Source organism: Pongo abelii, chromosome 20 (assembly GCF_028885655.2).
Source record: "Pongo abelii isolate AG06213 chromosome 20, NHGRI_mPonAbe1-v2.0_pri, whole genome shotgun sequence".
NCBI lineage: Eukaryota > Metazoa > Chordata > Mammalia > Primates > Hominidae > Pongo > Pongo abelii.
In genome coordinates, this window is record NC_072005.2 from 53,597,185 (window position 1) to 53,616,377 (window position 19,193).

Genomic DNA, 19,193 nt, shown 5'->3' on the forward strand with positions numbered 1-19,193 from the left:
GAGGTTGCAGTGAGCTGAGATGGCGCTACTATACTCCAGTCTGGGTGACAGAGTGAGACTCCATCTCAAATAAAGTAAGAATGTTCATAGCAGCTTTACTTATAATAGCGCCAATCTTCAAACAACCCAGAGGCCTATCAGCAGTAAAATGGAGAAATACGTTTGGAGGATTTGCACAGTGGAATATTATAGAGCACTGAAAAGGGAGTGAACTATTTGCTGCTGCACCCAGCACATGGATGAATCTCACAGATGTCACAATGGCTGAATGAAGCCAAGCACAAAAGCACTCAAACTGCAAAATTCACTGAGAGGCAGGGAGCAGGAGGCTCTGAGTTTGTTAGGAGATTCAAATGGTCTCCAACTCGGCCCTTTGAAAGCTCTTGCTCAGGATTTGGGCTGTGGTGGGTGTTGGGTCGTGTTTGTCTGTTTCAAGTGGGGCTGGGGAGGGGTTGCTGGAGGGTCTCATTCATGTCCCTCCCCAAGGTGGTAGCAGGCGTCAGTCTCTCCAGCTTCCCTGTGTCTGACCTGGGGTTTTCCCCAGGCTCTGTAAGTGGTGCAGTTCCTTAGGGGCTGTGACATCTAAGGCCCTGTGCTGGGCTTTCTGTCCCATTTGTGGGTGTGGGGGTTCTACTGTTTCATTATTTCTCTCCCTGCCTCTGGTGCTGAGTTTGAGTGGCTATTACCGTGTCTTATCTGGGTTTCCTTTTAAAACACACATCGCTGGACATGGTGGCTCATGCCCGTAATCTCAGCACTTTGAGGCTGAGGCGGGTGGATCACTTGAGGTCAGGAGTTTGAGACCAGCCTGGCCAACATGGTGAAACCCTGTCTCTTCTAGAAAATACAAAAAATACCAAAAAAAAAAAAAAAAAAAAAGCCAGGTGTGGTGGCGTGTGCCTGTAAATCTCAGCTACTCGGGAGGCTGAAGCATGAGAATCGCTTGAGCCAGGGAGGCACTGCAAGCCAGGTTGCAGTGAGCCGAGATCATGTCATTGCGACAAAACCAGACTCTGTCTCAAAAACAAAACAAAACCAAAAACAAAAAAAGCCCACAAATCAGCTTGCCTCATCCCTCTGCTGTTCAGAACCCCCATGGCTCCCATCTCAATCACAGCACCAACGTCCTCTCCAGGGCCCGTGAGGTCCTGCACAATCTGGCCCCGACTCCCTCTCTGGCCTCTTTTCCCACCCTCTCCCCCTCACCCAGTCTGCCTCAGCCATCCTCTCCTCCCCTCTGCTACTCAGCCTCACCAGACAAGCTTCTGCCTTGGAGCCCTGGCACCTGCTGTTCCCCCTTCCTCGAACACACTTCTCTATTTATGTATTTATTTTTGAGACGGGGTCTCACTCTGCCACCCAGGCTGAAGTGCAGTGGCGCCATCACAGCTCACTGCAGCCTCAACCTGCAGGGCTCAAGCGATCCTCCCTCCTCAGCTTCCCAAGTAGTGGGAAGTACAGGCGTGCGCCACCATGCCCAGCTAATTTATTGTAGAGCCGGGAGTCTCTATGTTGCCCAGGCTGTTCTTGAACTCCTGGGTTCAGGTGCTCCACCTGCCTTGGCCTCCCAAAGTGCTGGGATCACAGGTGTGTGCCACCGTGCCCCGCCCACTCTTCCCCTCATATCCGCTAGCCTTGCTCCCTCCTCCCTTTCGGGTTTCCACTCTGACGTCAGCTTCCCCGAACACCCCATCCAAAATGACACCCTCCCCTTTGGAGAGCGCCCCTCCATTCCACAGGTGAGAGGACCAAGGCGCAGAGAGGTTACGGAACTTGCCCACATCATCCAGCACCAACTCTGGCTCCCAGGTCGCCTCTCCAAGAGTGGCCCTGACTCTGAGCTCCTCCGCCCCACCCTCATGTTGCCACGGTAACCCAGTGGCTTATCAAAAAGAGAAGGGGAGAGGAAGAGAGGTGTCCTGGGAGCCTCCACCCTCCCAGACCCCTCTGCCACCAGCCTCATTTCTTCCAGGGGCTTCCATTTGCTTGAAAAGTTCTCCTGAGAGTCTAACCCACAGCCTGTCCCCAACTCACACCCACATACCCATGGGCTGGAGCTGGCTCCTCTGGGGGAGGGAGGCAGCGTGTTGGCAGAACTTCCCAAGAAGGAGAGAGCAAGTGAGGAGCATGCCTGTGTGCGTGTGTGTGTGTGTGTGTGTGTGTGTGTGTGCGCAGGCAGGGGTGGGGGAGAAGGGTGATTCTTAAAGGGCCACTGCACAATTAGCCCCCTCAGCAAGGCCCCTAATGATACGTCTAATTAGCAGCCCCCTAATTAGCAACAACTTAGGCATAATTACAAACCCACCAGGATCCAAAGCAAAGGCTCATGCTCCCTTCTCCCTCCGCCTCCCCGGCTTTCAGGAGAAACAGGAGCCAGCCGAGAGTCAGGAATTCCTCTAAAGCATCAAACCAAACCCCGTTCTCTCCGGGAGGAAGCCTCGGCCTGGGAAGTCCTCCCTCAGGTTTAACCACCTGTCCCTCCTGCTGCAGTCTTCAAGGGAGACCACAGCCAGGTGATGGGGGTTCTCATGTCCACCCTCCTAGCCCAGGGGCTGGGTCAAGCACAACCTAGTGCAATCCCTTTTTCCTGCAAAACCTGGTTTCTCGCTGGAGCCTTGCGGGAGGAGCAGTCAGGGAGAGAAAGCACTAGATAAATATTTGTGAAATGAATGACCAAGAGGTCTGAGCCCTGTCACCGGGGACCGTGGGCTCCCTCTGCTCCCAGCTCCTGCCTCTGTCTCTCCATCCACCAGCAGCCCTGAAACCCAATCTGCTTTTAGAATCCAGGGGCAAAAGGATCAGGTGGAGCCCAGGGTGGGAGCGGTGAGGGCAGATGGCAGGTACCGTCTCCCAGGGCCACCTCTCCCTCCCTTCGTGGGCCTGCGGCCAGCTGGGTCGGCGGTGAGCACCGCTGTTCTGCCTCACGTGCCTCTTAGGTCCTTGGTCAGAAGAATGGGACTGCATGCCTGGGGGTAGGTGCAGTCGGGCGTGCCAGGTAAGACCTCACCTTCATATCCCTCACGCTACCACCCCACAGTGGGGCGGCGGGGGAGGGTGCTTTTCTGACTGTGCCTGTGTTGGGGGGCTGGCCCTGGCAGGACCGAGCTGGGGACTCAGACTTCTAAACATGCATGTTTACTGCCCCAGCATGAGCGCAGGTGCTCCCACCACCTCAAAATGGTCCAGGGTGGGGATCACACCACAGAGCTTGGGTGCTCGAGGCTGTGATACACTGATAATAGGTAAACTGAGGTCCAGAGAAGGAACAGGGCTCTTAATCTAGTGCTCTTTAAAGCCATCTGAAGCCCCTCCGTGGGCACTGTCACTCAGGGCTGGGACCTCACCTGCAGCCAAGCAGACATACACACACACACACAACACACACACACACACACACACACACACACAGACCAGGGCTACAGGCACAGCCTCATACCTTTTCGCCATCACTCACTCTCTTGCCCACCTTCTCCAGGGCCCCCTTCTCTCAAGGAAGGCAGACAGTGTGTTGGCCAGGGCCCTCTCGGCACCCTCCAAGAGGTGGCGGAGAAGCTTTTGAGACCCACCCCCCACTGAGACAGTGTGAGGCTGGTACACTAGGAAAGGGATGGAAGTGAGACTGCAGGAAGGACTGGCCCGGTCTAACCCAGTACCTAGTGCTTGCCCGGAGCAGGAAAGGCACTCAGTAATTATCAACAAGAATGAATGAATCAAGAGCTGGACAAACAGCAAGAGGTATGGAAGTTAGATGGTAGGAAGGACTGGTCCAGTTACATGAGGAAGACTGGGGAGGTTAGATTGAAGGGAGGTCTGGTCTCATCTCTACTACAAAGACTACCGGTTAAACTGTGAGAAGGACCGGCCTCAGAATGCCAGAAACAAGGCAGGGGGAGGCGGGCTTGGTTCTCAGGGGAGAGCTGGGGTGGGTGCCGGCTGGGAGGACTGGAGAGAGCAGGGGAGCTCTGCTGAAGTGGGGAGAGGAGTTTAGAGGACTCCAGGAGGCCTGGGGGAGCCCACTCTGCTGGTGGGGGGGTCTTCTTCCTCCAGGTCTCCCCTGCCAGGGGCGGAGACAAAGGTGTGTGGGAGGAGGGTGCACTGGCTCCCAGGGAGAGCCAGAGAAGAGGAGAGAGAAACAGAGACTGAGACATCCGGAGACAGAGATGGAGACGAGGGGGAGATGAGGAGATAGATAGAGAGAGAGACACGCGGACATGGAAAGAGACAGAGACACAGAGAAAGCAGAGACAGAGAGAGACACAGGAAAGCTGAGACAGGGGAGAAAAGCAGAGACACAGAGACACAGAGAAACAGAGATGGCGCAAGAGGAAAGGAGAGAGAAACCCAGGACTTAGAGACAGAGCCCCGGAGAGACTCCGACTCCGAACAGACCCCGGCACAGAGACACAGAGAGAGGGAGACAGGAGTGAGAGACTGAGAGACAGGGACTCCCAGAGGCGGCCAGACTCTGCTAGACAGAGACCCCTGAGATATGTGGAGAGACAGAAAGATGAGACCCAGACACAGGAAGGCGGGGGCAGAGGTAGAGAGCGCGAGGGGGGGTGCCCCAGACGGGGTGGGGGCGGGGTCCTCGCCCCCCAGTACCCAGGCGGTCCCCCTCCCCAGCCGTCCGAGAACCAGGAGGGACTGAAGGTGTGGGGCGGCTGGTGGCACTCCCACCCCATAGAAGGTACGCGTGCTGGGCCAGGCAGCCCCCCACCTCCATAAACCAGCCCAGGGAAGCCAGCTCCAGGCTTCCCGAACCGCCCCCACTCCGCGCCTGGGGTAACCCCGTCCTTTTCCCACGCCCCCACCTCCCCACCAATGGGGTCTCTTACCTGCGGCTACAGCCTGGAGCAGGTCCCCCCAGCGCTGGGCTGGCAGTGGTGGGCGACTCCGCCCGAAAGAGAGAGAGATTGAGAGAGAGAAAAGCCGGAGACTGAGAGGGAGAGCCGGGGAGGAGAGGAGGGAGAGGGGATAGAGGGAGGAGAAGAGGAGAGGGGAGGGACACGGGGGAGGGGGAGTCGGCGAGGGAGCGAGGGAGGGGGAGGAGCCGGAGAGAGGGGGAGGAGGCGGAGGCGGGCAGAGGGGAGGTGGTGCGGGAGGCGGAGGAGGCCCGGGGAGGGGCCTGGGGGAGCAGGGCGGGAGGAGCAGGGAGCCCGAGCCTCCTCCCCAGCCTCCGAGTTCAGCACCAGAGGCAGGGGACAGCAGCGGAGGGCGCTCCTGTGCGTTTCAGAAGCAGCCCCCGCCCCCCAACACATACATACACACACACACACACGCGCACACACACGCACGCACACAGTCTCCCAGCCATACAAGGGCCAACAGCTACAAATAGTTACAGACTCATAGAACTAGGGGGAGGGCAAGAATGTTTAGCTGGAGTCAGATCCAAATTCACATACTGTGCCTGCACAGCCTCACAAAGGAGGCCAGAAACAACCACAAAGACACCCATTAATAAGAATAACAACAGCTGCCATGCATACAGGCAGCCCTGACCACGTGCCTGGCATCGGCAGCACATTATTATTATTTGAGACAGGGTCTCACTCTGTCACCCAGGCCGGAGTGCAGTGGCACGATCTTGGCTCACTGCAGCTTCAACCTCCTGGCTTCAAGCAATCCTCCTGCCTCAGCCTCCTGAGTAGCTGGGACTACAGGTGCCCGCCACCACCACGCCAGGCTTTTTCCCTCCATTTTTTTTTTAAGAGACGGGATCTCACTATGTTACCCAGGCTGGTCTCCAACTCCCGGGCTCAAGCAATCCTTCTGCCTTGGCCTCCCGAGTAGCTGGGAATACAGGTGCCCACCACCACCACGACAGGCTTTTTCCCTCCATTTTTTTTTTAAGAGACGGGATCTCACTATGTTACCTAGGCTAGTCTCCAACTCCCGGGCTCAAGCAATCCCTCTGCCTTGGCCTCCCAAAGTGCTGGGATTACAGGTGAGAGCCACCGCACCTGGCATGTTCTAACATTTTTTATAAATTTAGGACATACGTTGACACAATCAACCCTTACACCAACCTTGTGAGGTAAATGCTATTATAAGCTTCACTTACAGACAGGGAAACAAAGGCACAAGGTGGTAAATATGGCTCCAGATTCTACACCCTTAACTGCTACACTGCACAATTCCCCAGGCTGAGGACGGGTCAAGTCAAGAAGAGACTTGCAGGCTGGGTGTGGTGGCTCACGCCTGTAATCCCAGCACTTTAGGAGGCTGAGGCGAGCAGATCACTTGACTTCAGGAGTTGGAGACCAGCCTGGCCAACATGGTGAAACCCTGTCTCTTCTAAAAATACAAAAATTAGCCAGGCCAGGTGGCACACGCCTGTAATCCCAGCTACTTGGGAGGCTGAGGCAGGAGAATCGCTTGAACCTGGGAGGTGGAGGCTGCAGTGAGCTGAGATCACGCCACTGCACTCTAGCCTGGGTGACAGAGTGAGACTGCGTCTCCAAAAAAAAAAAAAAAAAAAAGAAAGAAATGAACTGCAAAGGGCCAGGCAGGTGGCCTGGGCTCCTGAAGACACAAACTCACGCGCCCTGCGATGGGCCCACACACATACCCCCACGCAAGCACACCCCTCTGCAAGGCACATCAGCACTACACCCACCCCCAATCCCGCTCCCCCCTACAACAGGGGGTGATAGCGTGTGAGTCTGTGGAGTGCTCCTTCTCTACAGGCGGACAGTGGGAGGGAGGGGGCCTTGCTCGTGCCACCGGTCCTGCCCACTGCCAGTCCTGGCTGGACACCATCAGGCCTGCTGGCCAGGGGAGGGAGAGGATCCGGCTCCCTGCAACTTCCCACGCCTGGGCCTGGCTTCTGAGAAAGAGGGTGAAGACAGGGGTGGCCAAGAGTTGCTGAGCTCCTAGCTCCCATAAACGCTCGGTAGAGAACTGGTGGCTGGGTCCTCCCTGTCAGTGCTGGTGGTCAGACTTCTGAGTGGACCTCCATAGCGGGAGGTAGACAGATGGCCAAAATGACTACGGTGTCTGCCTCTCCCCTGAACCCCCAGGAAGCAGGTGTCCTGCCCAACCCCTGCCCCCAGCCTGGATACAGCCCAGGAAATGATCATCCCCCAACCCTGCTGACCCAGATTCTATTCCTGGCCTGCAGTGGAGGGAGGACAAGACTTCCATCGTTCCCGCCCTCCACTGGTCCTAGAGACACAGGCCTCTGATTCCTTCTCCTGGTAATACAGAACGGAGCACAGGAGGCCGGGCTCAGTGACTCATGCCTGTCATCCCAGCACTTTGGGAGGCCGAGGCGGGCAGATCACCTGAGGTCAGGAGTTTGAGACCAGCCTGGCCAACATGGTGAAACCCTGTCTCTACTAAAAATACAAAAAAATTAGCCGGGCGTGGTGGTGTACACTTGTAATCCCAGTTACTCAGGAGGCTGAGGCAGGAGAATCGCTTGAACTGGGAGGCAGAGGTTGCAGTGAACCGAGATTGCGCCACTGCACTCCAGCCAGTGCATCAGAATGAGACTCCGTCTCTCTCACACACACAAAAGACCACAGGCAAGGCAACTCCTAGCACCACAGGCTGGGAGAATCAGGTTTGTCTCCCACTCCCTGGGCCCCCAACCCCCTAGGCTTTTTAGATTAGGTCTAAGCTTAGCCCTTTCTAGCATGCTCTAGCCTGGGTTTTCTCCCTGGGTCTTGTCTCAGTGCTCTCCACTGGGAACTAAGCTCACTTTCTGCTGGGGTTTAACCCTGGCCCCTTGCACAGGGTCTGGCTATAGCAATTTTTTGTTGGGGTCCAACCTCAGTATTATTCATAGGCAGTCTAGCCTCAGACCCTCTGCTACAAATGGACCACTGCTTTCCCACAGCAGCCCTTTCTACCCACAAGTTTTCCTTTAAACGCTCAAGCTCCTTGCCTTTCCACTGGGATCTACCCTTAGATCTAGATCTTTCCACTGGGGTCTCATGTCAGCCCTCTCCACTAGGGTCTAACCTCAGCTCTTTCCCTTCCATTTTATGTAGTCTGTTCCACAGTGGTTTAACTTTAGCCTTTCTGCTAAGGTGTCACCTCATTTCTTTCTCTTGGGTTCTACTCTGGGATCTAACCTCCATCCTGTATCTGGGTCTAGCCTTGGATTCCCTCTCCCCCATATCCCTCTCCCTCAATTCCTCTGGGTGAATCCAGCATCCAACACAGAGCCAGGCATACAGCAGGTGCTCACCAAATGCTTGCCAAAAAAAAGAATCGAGACAACTGGGAAATGCTGTTCTTCTGGACGTATAAATAACCATCAGGTGGCCAATTCTCATCCAGAGTGGACAGGGTGGAATGGGATCATCCCCGCTTTCAAATAGGGACATTGAGGCACAGATAGAGGAGTGGGTTAGCTGGGGTCCCAGGGCACAGCTTCACCACCCTGGGGAGGTCTGGGGAGAGCATCCTGTCCTTCAGGACACCCCCCACCAATGGCTGGAGGTGAGCATGCCATGAGTCGCCCCAGGTCTGGGAAGAGTGGGTGCGTGGGTGCTTAAGAGGCTGCATTCTCAGCAGGCCCTGCACCTGACCCGTCCTCCAACCCCTGTAGCTGACGTCTCCTCTGCTCTACTTGATGTCGAAGCCGGGTCAAGACCAGCTCTGAGGCCTGAATCAGGCTGTGCTGTGGGGAACAAGAGAATGAGGGGGATGGAGCTGAGGAAGAGCTGCAGGGGTACAGGTTAGACCATGGCAGGGCCGTCTGGAGTGAAGCAACTCCAAAGGCCAGGAGCTCGGCCCAGGTGGGAGGGCAGAGAGCAGACCAGTGTGTGGGATGGGAACGGGCCTCTGTGACCGGGGTGAAGGGGAGTGACCTTAAGCGAATTTCTAGTGGGAGGGACAAAGCCTAGACCCAAATGTAAGGAAGTGAGATTAGAAGGAATATAAAAGCAACATAAAATTTAGCCAGGCTTGGTGGCAGGCGCCTGTCATCCCAGCTACTCGGGAGGCTGAGGCAGGACAAACAAACAAATAAAAAAAACAAAACAAAACAAAACAAAGGCCAGGGTGTGGTGGCTCACACCTGTAATCCTAGCACTTTGGGAGGCCGAGGTGGGCGGATGACTTGAGGCCAGAAGTTTGAGACCAACCTGGGCAACATGGTGAAACCCCATCTCTACTAAAAATACAAAAATTAGCTGGGCGTGGTGGCACGCGCCTGTAATCCCAGCTGCTTGAGAGGCTGAGGCAGGACAATCACTTGAACACGGAAGGTGGAGGCTGCAGTGAACTGAGTTCACGCCACTGCACTCCAGCCTGGGAAACAGAGCAAGACTCTGTCTCAAAAATAAAATAAATAAATAAATCTCCTTCACCAGGCCGGTGCCCCCACCCCAGCTGCTGTGAGCGCTCACAGCTGCCCCTTTCTCCTGGGAGTTGTCCTGACCGGTAGGAACTGCCTCCCTGAAATGAGTTCCTTCCTCCCCCAGGAGGGGGCCTGCACCCTGTGCTCGAAACTGCTGAGGTCGACTCCCCTCCCACGCGGAGAGCTGGGGTTACCTGCAGGATGTGCACGCCCTTCAGGGAGACCACGGCAAGCTCCTGCAGCCCATCCCCGGTCAGGTCCACGTGAGCCATGGCCAGCAGGGGACTGGAGAAGCTCCGCTGCCACAGCAGGCGGAACCCGTGCTGGGCCTCAGGAAGCCCCGACTCCGGGCCCTGGTACTTATAACACAGCAGTTCCTGCGGGGGTGAAGAATCAGGTCACACAGGTTGATGGGGGGACAGTGGAGGGAGGCCGGTGGGTGGTGGCTCCAACTGTCAGGTCCCACCTGTCCATAGGTGGCCACCAGGACTTCTGGCCGCCCATCCAAATCCACGTCGGTGACCAGGCCGCAGAGGACGCTGTCAAACTGGTCACTGCCGGGCAGGAGAAGCTGGTCTTCAAGACCCCGGTTCAGCAGGTCCCTGAGGGTCCCAAATGCAGCATATAGGCTGGGATCAGCTTGCAGTGCCCAGCACCCTTGGCGGATGCTAAGAGGGGTACCGGTACTGCTTCCCTTCTCAGGCCTAGACACACTGGTCCTCCGGAAGCCTAGACATCATCATCTCAGATTTGGACATATTCATAGGCCCAGCAAGGGGTCAACCTGTGCACTCAAGCCCTTCACCTCGGGGACCATCTCACTCCCAAATGGAAAGCCACAGTGTCCCATCTGGGGATTCAGATGCACGTGTCCTCAATCTAGACACCCATGCTGCCTTCATGGAGCCCGAAGAGGGCTTGGCCCTGGCCTGGACACCTTCACCACTCCTAGAGGGGTGCCAGAGCTGGCTATAGTTGCTTCCGAGAGCTGACTGGGTAATGTTCCCATGTAATCACGTTCATGGTTTGAAAACCACCGTGGTGAGAGTATTTACACTTTGGAAACTCTGGTAAATGCTACAAACCTGGGCTTTCCTCGTGCATAGCCAGTGATTAACCATTTGCCAGCACACCTACTACATCCACTCCAGGGAGCACGGGCATCTCTGCTCCCACCCCCCAGCCTCAACATATTCCCTACAAGTCTAGACTTCAATATTCACAGCCCCCACCCCTGGGTCACAAGTATCTGTACTTGTCCAGCTCTGGGTAATCCACCCAGAGGAACTTACTATGGAGAATGACAAGGTTAGACCACAGTGCAAAGAAACAAGGTTAGACCACACCCATGTGTCTCAGGCCCCCTCACCGATACACCACTGCTGGCTCCAACATGCTGGCCACGAGCACGCTGTACTCATCTTGTGGTGGCCCGTCCTTGGTCTCTGGAGAAGAAACATGAATGGTAATCCCAGCACTTTGGGAGGCCAAGGCGGGTGGATCAGCTGAGGTCAGGAGTTCAAGACCAGCCTGGTCGACATGATAAAACCCCGCCTCTACTAAAAATACAAAAATTAGCCGGACATGGTGGCGGGCGCCTGTAATGCCAGCTACTCAGCAGGCTGAGGCAGGAGACTTGCTTGAACCTGGGAGGCGGAGGTTGGAGTGAGCCAAGATCGCACCACTGCACTCCAGCCTGGGTGACAGAGCGAGACTCCATCTCAGAAAAAGAAAAAAAAAAAGAAACATGAATGAAGAGGGGAATGGTTTTGTGGGGACAGGTTCCAGGCTCCCCGTCATACCCCAGGCCCCTTTAATGAGAGACATGCAGGTTAGATCTCAGGAAAAAGTCTTGAGGCTGTGTTACACAGGGAGGGTTAGAGATTGGCCCATGAGAGAAATTATAAGTCAGACATCAGAAGGAGAAATAGGTGTTAGATGATGGTTTAAAAAGTCTGAGGTTCCGGGTGTGGCGGCTCATGTAATCCCAGCACTTTGGGAGGCCGAGGCAGGCGGATCGCCTGAGGTCAGGAGTTTTGAGACTAGCCTGGCCAACATGGTGAAACCCTGTGTCTACTAAAAACACAAAAATTAGCCTGGCGTGATGGCATACACTTGTAATCCCAGCTACTCAGGAGGCTGAGGCAGGAGAATTGCTTGAACCTGGAAGGTGGAGGTGATAGTGAGCTGAGATTGTGCCACTGCACTCCAGCCTGACCGAGACTCTGTCTGGAAAAAAAAAAAAAAAAAAAGACATTTGTGCATGTATGTTTACAGCAGCCCAATTCACAACTGCAAAGATGTGGAACTAATCTAAGTGGCCATTGACTAATGAGTGGAGAAAGAAAATGTGGTACATATACACCATGGAGTACTACTCAAGTCATAAAAAGGAATGAAATGTTGTCTTTTGCAGCAACTTAGATGGAACTGGAGACCATTATTCTAAATGCAGTGACATAGGAGTGGAAAACCAAAAAATGTATGTTCTCACAGAAGAGGGAGCTAAGCTATGAGTATGCAAAGGCATACGGAGTGTATAATGGGGTGTGGAGATTCAGAAGCAGGAAGGTGGGAGCGGGTGTGGGATAAAAGCTACACATTAGGTACAACGGACACTACTTGGGTGATGGGTGTGCTAAAATCTCAGAATCCATCACTATAGAATTCATCCATGCAACCAAAACCACTTGTGTCCCCAAAGTGATTGAAATAATTTTTTTTTTCTTTTTTGAGATGGAGTCTGGCTCCGCCGCCCAGGCTGGAGGGCAGTGGTGAGATCTCAGCTCACTGCCAGTTCCACATCCTGGGTTCAATCGAGTCTCCTGCCTCAGCCTTCCGAGTAGCTGGGATTACAGGTGCCCGCCACCATGCTCCGCTAATTTTTGTATTTTTAGTAGAGATGGGGTTTCATCGTGTTGGTCAGGCTGGTCTTGAACTCCTGACCTCAGGTGATCCATCCGCTTCAGCCTCCCGAAGTGCTGGGATTACCGCGCCTAGTCAAAACTTTTTTAAAAAGCAAAATGCCAGTCAGGGACAGACCCCAGTAAAGGAGCAGGAATGATCAACATATTGGGGGAAAAGGCTAGACTCTGAGTGGTGGGACAGCGGTGAGTCCAGGAGCATAGCCGGGAGCTAGAATGCAACAAGAGACACAGTGAAGGGGCCACAGAGCGGGGTGAGGAAGTACCGATGTGAGACGTGCAGGTTAGGGTACAGAGGGAGAGGTGGACGCTCAGCCCCAGGGTACGGGGCTAAGGTTACACCAAAGTGAGGAGAACAACTATGGACCCTAACAGAAAAGATATGGGTTATGTCCCATGTGCCAGTCCTGGAAGTTAAATTCACAAGAGGGGAGGGGAGGGAAGAGGTGCACTGTAGCTCAAGGCCTGGAGTGGTGGATCCAGGAGAGAGGGACTGGGGGCTGCACACTTTGGGAGAGGGGTGCAAATCTGGGTGGGAGGACCCAAGAATGCAGAGTTGCCTCTTCCCTCCCACCCGCTCTCTCCCCATCCCCTCAAACCCAGAGCTCACCCTTGACGGCCGAGAGGCTGAACACGATCACTCGGGAGATGGGGCCGTCCTGCAGGACCGACCACATTTGCAGAACCTCTGCGTGGAGAACGAGGATTCAGAGCCCCAACCCCACCCCGGTCCCGCACCCAGCCCTGAAACCGCCAACTTTTCGCCCCCACCGTTCATCCCCACCCTAGCCCCGCCCCTCTGCAGCCCTCAACCCCACCCTAGCCCAGCCCCCAATCCCCACCCTCATCCCTTCCCCCACTTCCCCTACCTCACCCAGCTCCAGCCCTCGGCCCCACCCTAGCCCCACCCGGCAAGCCCCACCCTCACCCCTCAACCCCCTTACCCTCCTCCCCTACCCCACCCAGCTCCAGCCCTCAGCCCCACCCAGTCCCCGCCCTCTAGCCCTCAACCCCACCCCTTAACCCGCCTCACTGCGGCCCTTACCTCGACTCCGCTGGTCCACGTGGGCGACACGGACATAACCACTCTGACAGCCCAGAGCTGAGAGGCGCCGGGACGTGCCGGGGAGGTTGTGGACGTCCAGCCAGAGGACGCTGGCGGGCGGGTGGATGGACAGGACGGAGGGCCATTGCTGGGCCCAGCCCCGCCCCTCTGCCTCCCCAGGGGCAGCCGCCCCTCCCTGTAGCCCTGGGACCCTGCTGCCTGATTCCTCCTGGATAATCCCCACCGCCCAATTCCTCTGGGGTCAATTCTCACCACCCGAGGGCTGAGTCCACCTCTTGTTTTTTCTGGGGTCACCCCTGCTGATCAATTTCTCTGAAGTCATGCCCTGGACTGATTTTTCTGAGCTCCTCCCCGGTGACCAATTTCTCTAAGGTCTCACCGCCCGATTTCTCTGAGGTCAGTGCCCCGGTCCCCAGTGGCCTCTTTCGGGGCCTCTCCTACCTACTGGTCAGGTTCGTCAGCTCTGGGAAGAGGTTTTCCACGGGCTGTTCCTCAAACTGATGCAGCCCCTCGTTCTGGGGAAACCAAGACCCACCCCACCCGGGCTTAAGTCAGCCGTCAGCCTCACACATATACCCACCCAGCGCCAGCCCACAGTGAACCCCACAGGGCTCTGCCCAGCACGCTTCCCCACCTCACCTCCTTGTAGAGATGAATGGCCGGGTCGTTTCCACTCAAGAGAAACACGGTCTCAAGTTGATCCCCGACCTGGACCCTGAAAGCAGAGAAATCTAGAACCCAAGGTAGTGGAATCCACATGGTCTGAGAACCAGAACTCTCCTTTGCAAAAACCCCTGCCTGTTGAGAACCTTAACATTCTGGGATCCAGACACTAGACCCAGGGTTAGAATCTCAGGGCTCAAGCTCCTGAGTACTGTATCTCCTTGAAATACATAACTGTAGAAAGGAGCCCTCATAGAATCTCAAAATTCAGGAATGTACCTCCCAATCTCAGAATTGCGGGAACATGGCTTGCTAGAACCTCCCGTTCTTAGAGCCCGCATCTACTCCTACCTTCGCTCTGTGGATTCAGGAATGGAATGTGGAACTCTAGAATGAACTGCAGAACCTTAGAAAGCTAGGACCTCTTCAATCTGAAACCCCAGTATTCTAGAAGGGCTGTTTTCTGTCTCCTTAGAAATACAAGAACTTCTAGAATTTGCCATCACAGATTTCAGATTCACAGAATGATAGAATATCCAAATCCTAGCAAGGAGAACATTAGTGCAATTAGAATCTTCAGTTTTGGGGACTCTCACCTGTTAGACCAGAGCTTGGCCAACTGTGACCTGCAGACCAAATCCAACCCACCATCTGTTTTTGTAAATAGAGTTTTACTGGAACACAGCCACATCCATTCATTTACAGTGTCAATGGCTGCTTTCTGGCTACAATGGCAAAGTGAGTAGCTGTGACAGACTGGGCCTCAAAGCCTAATATTTACTATCTGGACCTCTAACAAAAAAAGTTTGCCAATCCCTGTTCTAGACCATCTGTGTTCTGGAATGGAATCTGGAACTCTAGAATGGAACCCACACACTTTGGGGTTCTAACACCTTGGTATTCTAGATGGTCTATGTTCTATCTCCTTGAAAGATGAGAATGTCAGGGCTTTATCATTACAGAACCTCAGAAGATTCTGGCTTCTATCGTACTGTAGAATATTCAAATGTTGGAATATTAGAGCCTACGACTCTAGAAAACTTAGCATTTCTGATCTTGGAATGTCAGACTCTAGAACATTAGAATCTGGGAATTCTAGATGTGCAGAATTCCCAGAATTCACAGGTGCTCCATCAACTCTCTCAGATTATCTAGTTCAGGAATGGCAGTGTGGTGGCCCCTTGGCCATCTGGTCCATGGCCACCTTAAAAGCATGATGCTCGGGCTGGGCGTGGTGGCTCACGCCTGTAATCCCAGCACTTTGGGAGGCCGAGGCTGGCGGATCACCTGAGGTCAGGAGTTCGAGACTAGCCTGGCCAACATCGCAAAAACCTATCTATACTACAAATACAAAAATTAGCTGGGCATGGTGGCGTAAGCCTGTAATCCTAGCTACTCAGGAGGCTGAAGCAGGAGAATCACTTGAACCAGGGAGGTAGAGGTTGCAGAGATCGAGCCACTGCACTCCAGCCTGGCAACAGAGCGAAGAGTCTATCTCAAAAAAAAAAAAAAAAAGAAAGAAAGAAAAGGAAAAAAAGCACAATGCTTTAAAAAACAAACGTAGAATCTGACTGTCTATGGACAAGTTCGTGGTCTCCAGTTAGCTACAGCTTTCCAACCTCAGCTGCATATGCGTATGTGCACATGTGCTCCGTGTTATATTACACTTGTGTTTTCCATTCTCACATGGCCTCTCTGGTCCCCAAAGGCATTTTAGTTTAATTTAATTTAATTTTTTTAATTTATTTTTGAGACAGAGTTTCACTCTTGTCACCCAGGCTGGAGTGCTGTGGTGCAATCTCGGCTCACTGCAACCTCCGCCTCCTGGGTTCAAGTGATTCTCCTGCCTCAGCCTCCTGAGTAGCTGGGATTACAGGCACCTGCCACCACGTCCGGTTATTTTTTGTATTTTTAGTAGAGATGGGGTTTCGCCATGTTGGCCAGGCTGGTCTCGAACTCCTGACCTCAGGTGATCTGTCCGCCTCAACCTCTCAAAGTGCTGGGATTACAGGTGTAAGCCACCGTGCCCGGCTGGCATTTTAGTTTTCAATCCCTAATCTAGTGCAACCTCTTTATTTTCCAGAAAGGGAAACAGACTACAGGGGGTCTGTAAGTAAAGAAGGGGTTCGAGAAGCCAGGGTTTCTACATTTACAGTGGGGTGGGCGTCGATGCGCTGGGGACACTCACTCTGCATGGCACAGCTGGAAGGGAGTGAACTGGAGCTCCAGGTTCAGGCAGCTCTCTGTAGGCAGGGCATAGGCAGGTTAGCATGGGGGACCTGCTGGGGACCCTCTCCCTCCTCCCGTCCACGCCTCACTCACGGGCAATGGAGTCAAGGTTGTACTCAGAGCCGGGCTCGTAGTCGCAGTAAATGTTCAGGAAGGGGCTGCCCTTGTCCCCTGAATCCTGGGGGAGGACACGGGGTTCAGGGTAGGGCAGCGGTGGCAGGAGGGATCCGGGGCGGCTCAGTGGAACTCACCATGTGTGTAAGGAGGAGGGCGAAGGGAGGTGGAGGGGCCTCTAGGTACCTTGATGAACGTGATCCCCACAACCAGACCCCGCTTGGGGGGTGACTTGTTGAAAGTGTCGATGGAGACAATCTCCGCATCCACTGGGAGGAGAGAGTTCTAAGTTCAGTGTCAGGCAGACTCATGAATCCAATCTCCCAAACATGGTGAGCTCTGGCTACCGCAATGATCTTGCCCTCTGGTCTGAGTCCTGACCACCATCACCTGACCTCTGTTCCCTGGGTACTAGGGATCCTGACCTGTAAGCCTGAAGAATCCTGAAACCCTAGGCTCATCCGGGCCCCAACTATGCCTGCCCCCTGATCCCAGTGACCCCCTTAAAACCACCCGATCCCATTCTCCCAGCACGGTGACCCGGCTCAGAGAGAGCCTCAGAAGCCTTCTCAACCCCACGTTCCAGGCGCCCCCCCCAGCACCATAGCGCCACCCACCGGGAATGTAGTTGAACTGCAGCTCCTTGGCCACTGGCCGGATTTTCTGTCGGAGGTCTTGGTAGCGGAAGCCCAGCACCTTCCCTTTAAGGGTGGCGGCCAGCAGCTCCCCGCGCCCGCCGGCGCCTCCTGCCAGCCCATACACATTGCTCTGCGACGAGAAGCGCGTGAAGCTGTCCTCGCGCAACGGACAAGGCCCCGCGGCCACGGCCGCCTCCCCCATCACGCCCCTCAGTTAAGCACACTCTCCGCAGCCCCCGCCGCGACCCGCACTACCCAACCTACGACTTTCTAAGCGACCTGAACCGCCGGGTGCCCTGCCGTTGCGCAGGCTGATGACGTACGGAAGCTGGCGGCGTTGCCCTCTCCCAAGATGGCGGCCAGATCGGCTGCTCGGACCTCCCAGGCGACTTTGCCCCACTGCGCCTCCGCACTCTTCTCCTTTCCATTTCTGGACCAAGGGGCTGCCATAAGGAGTCTGTGACTAGAGATGGGAGGTGGTGGCCACGGCCTCTCGCTGTATGCTGTGTGCAAGGTCGAATCATCATCATCATAAAACTTAATATTGCCCTTATGTGCCAGGAAGTACTATAAGTGCATTCCATCTAATAATTTATTAAAAATTCGCAAGGGGGTGGAGGTAGGTACTTAAATCCATTTTAGAGATGAAGGAATTGAGGCACAGAAGGGTAAAGTAACTTGCCTAAGATCACACAGCTAGTAACGAGCGGTCAGTAGTGGAAACCAAACAAGGTAACTCCAGAGTACACTATTTCTTTTTTTTGAGACGGAGTCTTGCTCTGTCACCCTGGAGTGCAGTGGTGCGATTCGGCTCACTGCAACCTCTGCCTCCTGGGTTCAAGCGATTCTCCTGCCTCAACCTCCCGAGCAGCTGGGATTACAGGCGCCACCACACCTGGCTAGTTTTTCTATTTTTAGTAGAGATGGGGTTTCGCCATGTTGCCCAGGCTGGTCTCGAACTCCTGACCTCAGGCGATCCGCCCGCCTCGGCCTCCCAAAGTGCTAGGATTATAGGTGTGAGCCCCCTTGCCCGGCCCATAGCTCATAATCTTAACAGTATCACCTTTAAAATAATGAATACATTCTTCTTGCCCCCAAGGAAAAATGATCCAGCTATAATAACCAACTCCTTTATCAAACATCTACTTGATGACAGTCATGCTGGCTCTGATAATCTGATTCCTCACAACTGTTCTGCAAGGGCCTACTGTTACCCTCCCTGCCAGTGCACTTATTCAGGATTCATTGAGCTTTTACTGTGTGCCCGGATGTCCTTTGCAAATCTGTCTCACTAATCTTTGCAAGAAAGAAACCTCTACAAAGAGGTTTAGTATCCTAGTTTACAGAGGATGAAATGGAGGCTCAGAAAGAGTAAGTCCACTGACTGATATGCTAGTAAGTGGTGGGGACAGGATTTAAACCAGGTGTTTTAGACTCTGGGGCCTTCAGGGGTTCCTGTCTATGCTTCTTTGTCCCTAGAAGGCCATGGAGGTTTGAGTACTCTGTGCACATCTATGTATCATTTCCAGAAGACATGGGTTGGCCAGCTGTCCTGGACACCTCGAGCACACACAGACTGCAAGCTCCATGAAGGCAGCAGCTGATCTCCCTTGATCACAGCCTTATCGCCTGTACCTGGACCACAAGGCCTGACACAAAGCAGGCATTCAGAAAATATGTGTCAAAAATCACAAACTATGTGCTGAGCATGTAAGAGACAGCTCTTACATGATGGAAAGTTCTCAAAGGCAGACTGGATAACGGAGGTGGCAAGGAATTTGTGATGATTCCAGATTTCTGGATGTGGAGAGTAGAAGTTCCTGGAGGGCAGTCTGGGAATGCTGTCAGTGCTGCTGTATTCCCAGAGCCTGGCATGTAGCAGGTGCTTAGTGAATACTTGCTGAGGGAGTGGCACGTGGGTCTAGTGCCACTTCAGCAGTGCGTTTCCTTCAGGTGTGTTCCCTCCCTAGTAACCTATAAGCCACATGTTGAGTAGATGAATAAAAAAATGAAGTTACAGGGTTAGGAAGGAATCATCCTGTTTAGAGGTTTCCAATCCTAGCTACACACTTGAACCGCCTATGAAGCTTTAACAAAACAAACCAGAACAGGCCGGGCCTGGTGGCTCATGCCTGTAATTCCAAAACTTTGGAAGCTGAGGTGGGCGGATCAACTGAGGTCAGGAGTTTGAGACCAGCCTGGCCAACATGGTGAAACTCTGTCTCTACTAAAAATACAAAAATTAG

The 19,193-nt window shown here is 54.2% G+C and overlaps 2 protein-coding genes across 4 annotated transcripts in view; both read right to left on the reverse strand.

The window, feature by feature from the left end:
• Positions 1 to 7,592, reverse strand: part of SLC8A2 (solute carrier family 8 member A2) — a 46,733-nt gene extending 39,141 nt beyond the window's left edge. For both annotated transcript variants that reach the window (XM_024238187.3, XM_054540796.2), the window contains exon 1: positions 4,836 to 7,592. The gene's annotated coding sequence lies outside the window, so the exon portion shown is untranslated. The remainder of the gene's footprint in view (positions 1 to 4,835) is intronic.
• A 645-nt stretch (positions 7,593 to 8,237) lies between these two features.
• KPTN (kaptin, actin binding protein) lies at positions 8,238 to 17,272 on the reverse strand. 2 transcript variants are annotated; one of them, XM_002829467.4, is made up of 12 exons: positions 16,927 to 17,272; positions 16,496 to 16,578; positions 16,289 to 16,373; positions 16,155 to 16,209; positions 13,943 to 14,018; positions 13,745 to 13,818; positions 13,283 to 13,392; positions 12,848 to 12,925; positions 10,683 to 10,758; positions 9,780 to 9,915; positions 9,508 to 9,690; positions 8,238 to 8,632 (listed from the first exon to the last, which is right to left on the reverse strand). In XM_002829467.4, the coding sequence occupies exons 1-12, from the start codon at positions 17,147 to 17,149 to the stop codon at positions 8,504 to 8,506; spliced, it is 1,308 nt and encodes a 435-aa protein (XP_002829513.4). In that variant the 5' UTR covers positions 17,150 to 17,272; the 3' UTR covers positions 8,238 to 8,503. The 2 variants fall into 2 exon arrangements, with proteins under 2 accessions (XP_002829513.4, XP_054396786.2); XM_054540811.2 differs by having other exon boundaries at positions 16,447 to 16,578; positions 16,927 to 17,020.
• Positions 17,273 to 19,193: the final 1,921 nt, after the last annotated feature.

Bases quoted from the DNA above. Each gene is read 5' to 3' on its own strand.
- KPTN (XM_002829467.4), bottom strand. From the start codon at position 17,149: ATGGGGGAGGCGGCCGTGGCCGCGGGGCCTTGTCCGTTGCGCGAGGAC. The intron at 12,926-13,282 runs GTAAGGGCCGCA...TTCTCCACGCAG, and splicing joins CGTGGACCAGCGGAGTCGAG to AGGTTCTGCAAATGTGGTCG. The intron at 9,916-10,682 runs GTGAGGGGGCCT...TGGGACCCTCAG, and splicing joins GAGCCAGCAGTGGTGTATCG to GGACCTGCTGAACCGGGGTC.